The sequence below is a fragment of the Chrysochloris asiatica genome, unplaced genomic scaffold (genome assembly GCF_000296735.1).
Source record: "Chrysochloris asiatica unplaced genomic scaffold, ChrAsi1.0 scaffold00090, whole genome shotgun sequence".
NCBI classification, from domain to species: Eukaryota; Metazoa; Chordata; class Mammalia; order Afrosoricida; family Chrysochloridae; genus Chrysochloris; species Chrysochloris asiatica.
In genome coordinates this window covers 8,601,342-8,612,256 of record NW_006408608.1, presented here as the reverse complement: position 1 = coordinate 8,612,256, position 10,915 = coordinate 8,601,342, and the positions used below count along the sequence as shown (strand labels likewise).

Sequence of the window (10,915 nt, the reverse complement as noted above, 5' to 3'; positions counted from 1 at the left end):
TTCACATGCATATGAGGTTATTGAAAATACCATGGCTTGGGTCAGGCACACCTTAGTCCTCAAGCTGACATCTTTGCTCTTCAACACTTTAAAAAGATCTTGTGCAGCAGATTTGCCTAATGCAATACATCGTTTGATTTCTTAACTGCTGCTTCCGTGAGTGTTGATAGTTGATCCAAGAAGAATGAAGACCTTGACAACTTCAATCTTTTCTCCATTGATAAGAATGTTGCTTATTGATCCAGTGATGAGGATTTTTGTTTTTTTTTTACATTGAGATGTAATTCATAGGGAAGGCTGTGCTCTTTGATCTTCATCAGTAAACGTTTTAAGTCCTCTTCTCTTTCAGCAAGCAAGGTTGTATCATCTGCATATTGCAGGTTGTTAATGAGTCTTCCTTCAATCCTGACGCCACATATTTCTTCATATAACCCAACTTCTCGGATTATTTGCTCAGCATACAAGTTGAATCAGTATGGTGAAAGAATACAACTTTGTTGCACATCTTTCTTAATTTTAAACCATTCAGTGTTCTCATGTTTTGTTTGAACAACTGCTTCTTGGTCCAGGTACAGATTCCTCATGAGCACAATTAAGTGTTCCAAAATACTCATACTTCGCAATGTTGTCATGATCCACACAATCAAAAACCTTTGCATAGTCAATAAAGCACAAGTAAACATCTTTCTGATATTCTCTGTTTTCAGCCAAATCCATCGGACATCAGCAATGACAGGTACATTTGGTGCATGGAATCATCTGGAAGCAATGTGGGATGTGGTATTTGTTAAGCAGATGAACTGCAGAGTTTCTCAACAGGAGCATTTTGGGGTTCTTCCATTGGACCCCACTCCATTGAGTGGAACTGCCTGGCATCTTCCGGACACTTAGCACCTCCCTCCTTGCACTGTAACCGGCACAACCCCCAACACTGCCACAACCATTTCCTACTGCTCCCCAGAGGGAGGCGCACTCTAGATGAAAACCACCAAGAAAAGTTTAAAAAGTAAAAGTAGCACTTTAATAACTGGCCTTCGAGTCACCTGTACCCACCTGGAATCTCCAAGAGGGCATAATGGACTTTGGGTGGGGAGCTGGGTGTCCACTCCTTGAACCGCCACATAAGACAAACAGGACACACATGAGAAGCTGACATTGTGAGTGGTGTGGCCTGGTCCTTCTGCCCTACAGCTGGGCAGTTCATCATACAGGATCAGTTCCTCCTGATAAGCTCCCCCTACCATTTCATTTTAATGCATTTAATATCCTATTAAGAAATGTTGTTGTTCAGACTCTGCGCACAATGGAACAAAATGCTGCCCAATCCTGGACTCTTCCCATGAGGGGTGGTAGATTGGACTGCTGTGGTTCACAGTGTCCTCATTGGCTGGTTTTTGGAACTAGATCTCCAGACTTCTTTTCCTAGTCTGCTTTGTCTGAAAGCTCCGCTGAAACCTATTCAACATCACAGCAACCATAGCAACATGCAAGTCTCCACTGACAACTAGTGTCTGCATATGAGGTACACTGGACTGAAACCTGGGTCTCCTTCATGGAAGGTGAAAATTTCTTCCATTGAATTCAGAAATGTCCTTCACTCAGAAATGCTAGCGGTAGCCAACAGCTTAGTAGGAATTCCTGTTACAGCTTTCTAGTGGCCCAGTTAGCTGAGTAGGGTAAAAACTACCGAAGTAAATCTTGGATGAGGGAGAGAGAGCTGGATAAATGAGTCATTTCTCAATTCTCTGTTCCCAAACCATTTGTGCAATGGGATAGAAATGTGGTGCCTAGTATTGACTCATATGCCTTACTTTTTCAGCCATTGCTGAACAACGAGCTCAATAGTAGAATATGATGCAGGAGGGTTATTTTATGAATTTAAGGTAGACAAGGTGTTGGATTAAAAATATGATTGTCCCCGTATGACTTCACAGTAGCTTGTAATATGCCAGATCAGAATGCATAGGACTAATGCAGGTTTGTTCATTCCATAGAATGTTTACTTCCTTTAAAATGTGCTGCCAGCATTGAAGAGTTGTGAAATGTCTCACGAGACCCAGTTTTTGCAATCTCTTGAAAAACACAAGATCTAGCAATGCCAAACTGGCACTCTTATGTGCAGCTGGTGGGCTAGAATGGGTGTGATTAGGGTGGAGGTCCACTACATGCAATCTGGTGGCCCCAGGTGGTAGCTAAGTCTACAAAGTCTTCCTACCAGACCTAGGGCCTAGCAGAATTCGTTTGAATCAAAGCTCAGGCAAACTTAGAGTTGCTTGTAAAAAAAATCATAAAATAGAAGTTGGAAATAGGTATGAGTCAGGGAAGATACATCAGATAGGATCAGAAAGACGGAGCTAGTGTTGGTGATATTTAAGTGATTGGCCAATAGTTGCCTGACAAAATTCTTGTGGTTCCTACTCCAGATTCCTGGGGTCAATAGCTGGTCCTCCAATAGGGCATCTTGTTGTTTTTTGTTACTAAGTGTCGTCAAGTTGGTTCCAACCCATAGTGACTCTGTATAGGGTTTCCAAGGAGCAGCTAGTGAGTTTGAACCATGGACACTTGCAGTTCAAACGATGTTGCAATCCAGCACATTAACTCACAGCACCACAGCAGGACTCCAGTAGGGCATCTTGTTGTTGCTATCAGGTGCCCTTGAGTCAGTACCGACCCATAGTGACCTTAGGCACAACAAAACGAAACACTGCCCGATCCTGGGCCAACCTCACTACTGTTGCCACGCTTGAGTCGATCGATACTGCCACTTGGCCAATCCATCTTGTTGGGAGGCGGGGGTCTTCCTTTTATTCTCTGACCCTCTACCTTACCAAACATGATATCCTTCTCCAGCAACGGGTCCCTCCTGACAATATGTCCGAAGTATGAGATAACAAATTTGACCATCTTGGCTTCTAAGGAGCACTCTGGCTGCACTTCTTCCAACACAGATCTGTTGGTTCTTTTGGCAGCCCATGGCACATTCAATATTCTCCTCCAAAACCACAATTCAAAGGCATCAATTCTTCTACAGTCTTCCTTATTCACTGTCCAGCTTTCGCATGCATTTGAGGTTATTGAAAATACCATGGCTTGGGTCATGTGAGCCTTACTCGTCAAGCTGACATCTTTGCTCTTCAGCACTTTAAAAAGGTCTTGTGCAGCAGATTTGCCTAATGCAATACATCGTTTGATTTCTTGACTGTTGCTTCCATGACTATTAATAGTTGATCCAAGAAGAATGAAATCCTTGACAACTTCAATCTTTTCTCTGTTGCAAAGAATGTTGTTTATTGGTCCAGTGATAAGGATTTTTGTTTTCTTTACATTGAGATGTAATTCATACGGAAGGTTGTGCTCTTTGATCTTCATCAGTAAATGTTATATGTCCTCTTCATTTTCAGCAAGCAAGGTTGTATCATCTGCATATCACAGGTTGTTAATAAGTTTTCCTCCACATTTTTCTTCATAGAACCCAGCTTCTCAGTTTATTTGCTCAGCATACAGGTTGAGTAAGTATGGTGAAAGAATACAACCTTGTTGCACGTTTCTTAATTGTAAACCATTCAGTGTTCCCATGTTGAAAAACTCCTTCTTGGTCCAGGTACAGATTCCTCATGAACACAATTAAGTGTTCTGGTATACTCATACTTCATAATGTTGTCCACAGCTTGTAATGATCCACACAATCAAAAGCCTTTGTGTAGTCAATAAAGCACAGGTAAACATCTTTCTGATATTCTCTGCTTTCAGCCAAGATCCGTCAGATATCAGAATATATCTCTCATTCCATGGCCTCTTCTGAATCTGGCTTAAACCTCTGGAAGTTCTCTGTCAACGTATGATTGTAGCCATTTCTGTATTACCTTTAGCAAAACTTAACTCATATGGGATATCAAAGAGATTGTCCAATGATTTCCCCATTCCATTGAGTCACCTCTCTTTGGAATGGGCACAAATACGCATCTCTTCCAATCTGTTGGCCAGATAGTTGTCTTCCAAATTTCTTGGCAGAGATGAGTGAGTGCCTCCAGTGCTGCCTCACTTTCTTGAAAGATTTCAATTTTTATTTCATCAATTCCTGGTGCCTTGTTCTTTGTTAATTCCTTCAATGCACCTTGGACTTCCTCCTCCTTCAGTATCATTGGCTCTTGATCATATGGTACCTCTTGAAATGGTTGAACGTTAACCATTTCCTTTTGGTACAGTAACTCTATGTATTCCTTCCATCTTCTTTTGATGCTTTTTGCATCATTCAATAATTTGCCCAGAGAATCTTTCAATAATGAAAGTCAAGGCTTGAATTTTTTCTTCAGTTCCCCCAGCTTGAGAAATGCTGAGCATGTTCTTCCTTTTTTTTTCTAATTCCAGATCTTTGCATATTTTTCTGTAATATTTGGCTTTATCTTCTCAAGCTGATCTTTGAAATTTTCTGTTCAGCTCTTGGACCTCTTCATTTCTTCCATTTGCTTTAGCATCTCTACACTGGAGAAAAATCTTTAGTGTCTCTTCTGACATCCATTTTGACCTTTTCCTTCTTTCTTGTCTTCTTAATGACTTTTTGCTCTTTTCACGTATGATGTTTTTGATGTCATCCCACAACTCTTCTGGTCTTCAGTCTTTAGTGTTTAATGTATCAAATCTGTTCTTCAGATGATCTCTAAATTCAGGTGGGATATATTCAAGGTCATATTTTGACTCTTGTGGACTTGTTTTCATTTCTTCAGCTTCAGTTTGAATTTGCATATGAGCAATTGATGGTCTGTTTCACAGTCTTCCCCTGGCCTTGTTTTGACTGATGATATGGAACTTTTTCCATCATTTCTTTCTGCAGATGTAGTCAATTTTATTTCTATGTATTCCATCTGGTGAGGTTCATGTGTATAGTCATCTCTTATGCTGTCTAAAGAAGCTATTTGAAATGAACAAATCATTGGTTTTGCAGAATTCTATCATGAGATCTCCAGCATCATTTCTATCACCAAGGCTGTATTTTTCAACTACTGATCCTTCCTCTTTGCTCCCAACCTTTGCATTCTAGACACCAGTAATGATCAATACATCTTGATTGCATGTTTAATCAATTTCAGATTGAAGAAGTTGGTAGAATTCTTCTATTTCATCCTCACTGTCTTTAGTGGTTGGTGTGTAAACTTGAATAATAGTGGTATTAACTGGGCTTCTCTGTAGGCACATGGATATTATCCTATCACAGACAGCATTGTACCTCATGACTGATCTGGATATGTTCTTTTTGATAGTAAATGCAACACCATTCCTCTTCAATTTGTCATTCAGATTCAAAATGGCCAATACCAGCCCATTTCAGTTCACTAATGCCTAAGATATTGATATTTATGTGTTCCACTTCATTTTTGACAGCTTCCAATTTTCTCAGATTCATACTTCGTACATTCCATGTTCTGATTTTCAATGGATGTTTACAGCTGTTTTTCTTCATTTTGCGTTGTGCCCCATCAACCAGGCAGGGGAAGGATCAGAATAGCCAGGAACACCTGACAGAACCATAGAGGAACAGGTGTGGACATTCTTTTTTGGTTTCTGTTCATTGGTCTCTCACTGTCTGCACACCTCCAGGTGGTGCCGGAGTGAATGGACACCCCACCCCACTGCTGGATGTTTCTACTACGCATGTGCACACATCTCGAAATTTAAAGTGACAGTTTGCACTTAAAACCAAACGGCAATTATTTGTCTGACAGTTTGTTGTACTGTGGTGGCTTGTGAGTTACTGTGATTCTGAAAACTACGCCACCAGTATTTTAAATACCAGCAGGGTCATCCATAGTGGACAGGTTTCAGATGAGCTTCCAGATGAAGACAGACTAGGAAGAAAGAGTGATGAACTACTTCCAAATATTTGTCACTGAAAACCTTATGAATAGCAGAGAAACACTGTCAGATATAGTGCCGGAAAATGAGCCCCTTATGTTGGAAGGTACTCAAAATGTGACTGGGGGAGAGCTGCCTCCTCAAAGTAGAGCTGACCATGATGATGTGAATGGAGTAAAGCCCATGGGAAAAAAGCTCATGGGACCTTCATTTGCTGATGGGACACAACTCAAAATGAGGGCATCTAGAGAATTACTTCCTGAGCTGCTCCTGTGTGCTAGGCACTGAGGGTTTTATGTTTAGCATCTCATTTCAGCCTCATCTAACTTCACTTGCCACCACTCATTTGTCAGTTTATCATACTGGGGTGGCTTGTGTGTTGCTGTGATTCTGGAAGTTATGCCACTGGTATTTTAAGTACCAGCAGGATCACCCACAGTGGACAGGTTTCTGTTGAGATTTCAGATGATACAGACTAGGAGGAAGGAGAGACAGACTACTTCTTAATTTTTAGTCACTGAAAACCTTACAAAAAGCAGTGGAACAATGTCAGCATCAGAATACTGAATATTGAAAAATGATGAAGAACACCAGAATATTGTCAGATATAGTGCCAGAAGATGAGCTCTTCAGGTTGGAAGGCATCAAAATACTACTGGGGAAGAGCTGCCTCCTTAAAGTAGAGTTGACTATGATGATGCGAATGGAGTAATGCTCTTGGGACCTTCATTTGTTGATGGGGTACAACTCAAAATGAAGAGAAAGAGCTTCAAACATCTGTTAATAATCAGAACATGGAACACACAAAGTATGAATCTAGGAAACCTGGAAATCGTAAAAAATGAAATGGTACTCATAAGCATTGATATCCTAGGCATTAGTGAGCTGAAATGGGCTGGTACTGGCCATTTTGAATCTGAAAATCACATGACTTAAGTATGCTGGGAATGACAAATTGAAAAGGAATGGCATTATAGTCACAATCGAAAACAACATATCAATATCTATCTTGAAGTACAATGCTGTCTATGATAGGATAATACACATATGTCTACAAAGAAGACCTAATTCCACTACTATTCAAATTTACACACCAACCACTAAAGCCAGTGATGATGAAATTGAAGTATTCTACCAATGTCTTCTGTCTGATATTGATCAAACATGCAATCAAGATGTATTGATGATTACTGGCAATTAGAATGCAAAGGTTAGAAACAAAGAAGAAGGAAGATATGGCCTTGGTGACAGAAATGATGCTGGAGATCGCATGATGAAATTTTGCAAGACCAATGACTTCATCGCAAACACCTTTTTAAAACAACATAAAAGACGACTACGCAAATGGACCTCACCAGATGGAATACACAGAAATCAAATTGACTACAAAGTGGAATGAGACGGTGGAAAAGCTCCACATCATGAACCAAAACAAGGCCAGGGACAGATTGTGGAACAGACTATCAATTGTTCATGTACAAGTTCAGGTTGAAGCTGAAGAAAATGAAAACAAGTCCATGAGAGCCAAAATATGACCTTGAACATATCCCACCTGATTTTAGAGATCATCTCAAGAACAGATTTGATGCATTAGACACTAGAGATGAAAGACCAGAAGAGTTGTGGGATGACATCAAGAACATCATACAGGAAGAAAATGAAAGGTCGTTAAGATGACAGAAAGAAGTAAAAGACCAAAATGGATATCAGAAGAGATTCTGAAACTTGATCTTCAGTGTACAGATGCTAAAGCAAATGGAAGAAATAAAGAGGTAAAAGAGCTGAACAGAAAGTTTCAAAGGTCAGCTCGAGAAGACAAAGCATCAACTATTATAAGGAAATGTGCAAATACCTGAAGTTAGAAAACCAAAAGAGAAGAACATGCTCAGCTTCTTTCAAACTGAGGGAACTGAAGAAAAAATTCAAACCTTGACTTGCAATATTGAAGGATTCTATGGGCAAAATATTGAATGATGCAGAAAGCAACAAAAAAAGATAGAATGAATACACAGAATCACTGTTGTTGTTAAGTGCCATTGAGTTGGTTCCAACCCATATCCACCCTGTATAAGGTTTCCGAAGAGCAGCTGGTGAGTTTGAACCACAAACCTTGCAGTTCAAACTGGCTTTGCAGACCAGCACATTAACCCACAATGTTGTTCAACCAAGAGGTAGCATATGACCAAGAGCCAATGATACTAAAGGAAGAAGTCCAAGGTGTATTGAAGGCATGGCCAAAGAACAAAGTTCCAGGAATTGATGAAGTCTTCCAACAAACTGATGCAGCACTGGAGGCACTCACCTATCTATGCCAAGAAATTTGAAAGATAACTAACTACCTGGTCAACTGACTGGAAGAGACCCATATTTGTGTCCATTTCAGACAGGTGCCCCAACGGAATGCAGGAATCATCGGATGATATCATTAATATCTCATGCAAGTAAAAGCTTGCTAAAGATAATCCTAAATGGCTGCAAACATACATTGATAGAAAACTTCCTGAGGTTCAAGCTGGATTCAGAAGAGGATGTGGAATGAGGGATATCATCACTGACGTCAGATGGATCTTGGCTGAAAGCAGAGAATGCCAGGAAGATATTTACCTGTACTTTATTGACTATTCAAAGGCTTTTGATTGTGTGGACCATGACAAGCTATGGACAACATTGTGGAACACTTAATCATGCTTATGAAGAACCTGTACATAGACCAAGAGTCAGTTGCTCCAACATAACAAGGAAACACCGAATGGTTTAAAATTAAGAAAGATGTGTGCCAGGGTTGTATTCTTCCACCATACTTATTCAGTCTGCATACTGAGCACATAATTCAAGAAGCTGGGTTCTATGAAGAAAAATGTGGCATCAGGATTGGAGGAAGACTCATTAACAACCTGCGATATGCGGATGATACAACCTCATTTGCTGAAAGCGAAGAGGACTTAAAACATTTACTGATGAAGATCAAAGAGCACAGCCTGCATTGTGCGTTGCATCTCAATGTAAAGAAAACAAAAATCCTCACACTGGACCAATAAACAGCATTTATATGAATGGAGAAAAGATTGAAGTAGTTAAAAACTTTATTTTGCTGGGATCCACCATCAGCACGCATGGAAGCAGCAGTCAAGAACTCAAACAATGAATTGCATTGGGAAAATCTGTTGTACAAGACCTTTTGAAAATGTTGAAGAGCAAAGATGTCAGTTTGAGGGCTAATGTGTGCCTGACACAAGCCACGGTATTTTCAACAACCTCATATGCATGTGAAAATTGAATGGTGGATAAAGAAGATTGTAGAATAATTGATACATTTGAGTTACTGTGTTGGAGGAGAATACTAAAAGTGCCATGAGCTGCCAAATGGACAAACAGATCTGAATTGGAAAAAGTGCTGCCAGAGTTCTCCTTGGAAGCCAGGATGGCCAGACTTCATCTCTCATACTTTGGACACATTGTCAGGAGGGACCAGTCCCTGGAGAAGGACATCATATTTGGCAAAGTGGAAGATCAGAGAAAAAGTGGAAGACCCCCCAACGAGATGGATTAGCACAGTAGTGGCAACAGTAAGCTCAGGCTTAACAATAATTGTGAAGTTGGTGGAGAACCGGCCAGTGTTTCGTTCTGTGGTACACAGGGTCGCTATGAGTCAGTGCCAACTTGATGGCACCTAACGACAACAAATTTCACTTGATCAGGTTTCAGAAAAAGAAAGTGTTAGAAAAGACCAGGCTAAAAGATGCTTGAAAAACAATGACCAAACCAGATTCTGACTCATGGCAATCCCATGTGCATGTGTGTCTAAGTAGAACTGCTCTGTAAGGTTTATGTTCTTGTGGGGTGGTTTTTTTTTTTTTTTTCATTCTTGTGGTCTTTTGAAAGCAGATCACCAGGACTGTAACAGAGGCACCATTATCTGGGTGGTTCTGAACTACCGAATTCTCATTTAGTAGCTTAACAATACACTTAACAGTGTACTTAACCCAGAGACTTCTAAAAGATGTCAGATGCAGATTTTTGGCTCTGTTGGAGTATCAGGTATAAACTGTGTTCCTTTATTCCTCTGTAGATACCGCATGATGCCCAAACATAAGAATCCAGTGGCAAAAACAGACAACTTGGTGGCCACGATCCATTTCCTGAAGTCTCTGAATGCCTACGGAGTGGATCCAGCCCGGGTTGTGGTCTGCGGTGACAGCATAGGAGGAGGAATAGCAGCTTTGATTTGTCAAGAACTCAGGAACAGACAAGATCTCCCCAAGATCCGTGCTCAGATTCTAATCTATGCCACTTTGCAAGGCCTGGACTTAGATCTCCCTTCTTATCATCAGAACAAGAATGTGCCGCTGCTCTCTTTGTCCTTTGCCATATACTGCTGGTGTCAATACCTAAATATCCATCCCTCCTGGGAAAGTACAATGTTGAAAGGCAACTATCTGCCTATTGAATTAAAGGAAAAGTATAAAAAGTGGTTGGGCCCAGAAAATATCCCAGAGAGGTTCAAGCAACAAGGTTACAGACAGGTGCCCCAAGGACCCCTGAATGAGGAGGCCCACTTGGAAATAAGCCTAGCTATGGAGGGAATAGTCACACCACTGTTAGTAGAAGATGATGTCATAGCTCAGGTCCCGGAAGCTTGCATCGTGAGCTGCGAGTATGACATTCTCCGGGACGACTCACTCTTGTACAAGAAGAGACTGGAGGACATGGGCGTTCCAGTGACCTGGCATCACATGGAAGATGGCTTTCATGGAGTGCTCAGCAGTTCCCAAATGGGCTTCTTTTACTTCTCCTGCTCCACAAGGATTTTGAATGTGGTGGTCAACTTTATAAAGGGCTTGTAACCACCTGTCTTTTCTGCTGGGAGCCATGGGGTTCTCTGTTGCTGATTTAAGTAACTTCACCTCCTCTCTGCTCTTGATTCTATATTCATATAATACAGGCTTCGAATGTCTGAAGGGAATAGGTTTTCAGGAGAGGGCTCTCTTGTCTATGTTTACTGTAGGAAAATTGGGAACTGATCGTCTTCAACAGCCACTTGTGAGCATGGATCAACATGTAAGGG

The 10,915-nt window shown here is 40.8% G+C and overlaps 1 protein-coding gene across 1 annotated transcript in view; it reads left to right on the top strand.

Annotated features, from left to right (window-relative positions):
• AADACL3 (arylacetamide deacetylase-like 3) overlaps positions 1 to 10,694 on the top strand; it is a 16,117-nt gene extending 5,423 nt beyond the window's left edge. The window contains exon 4 of the mRNA XM_006866422.1: positions 9,920 to 10,694. Within this exon, the coding sequence (XP_006866484.1) occupies positions 9,920 to 10,694 (775 nt within the window). The remainder of the gene's footprint in view (positions 1 to 9,919) is intronic.
• Positions 10,695 to 10,915: the final 221 nt, after the last annotated feature.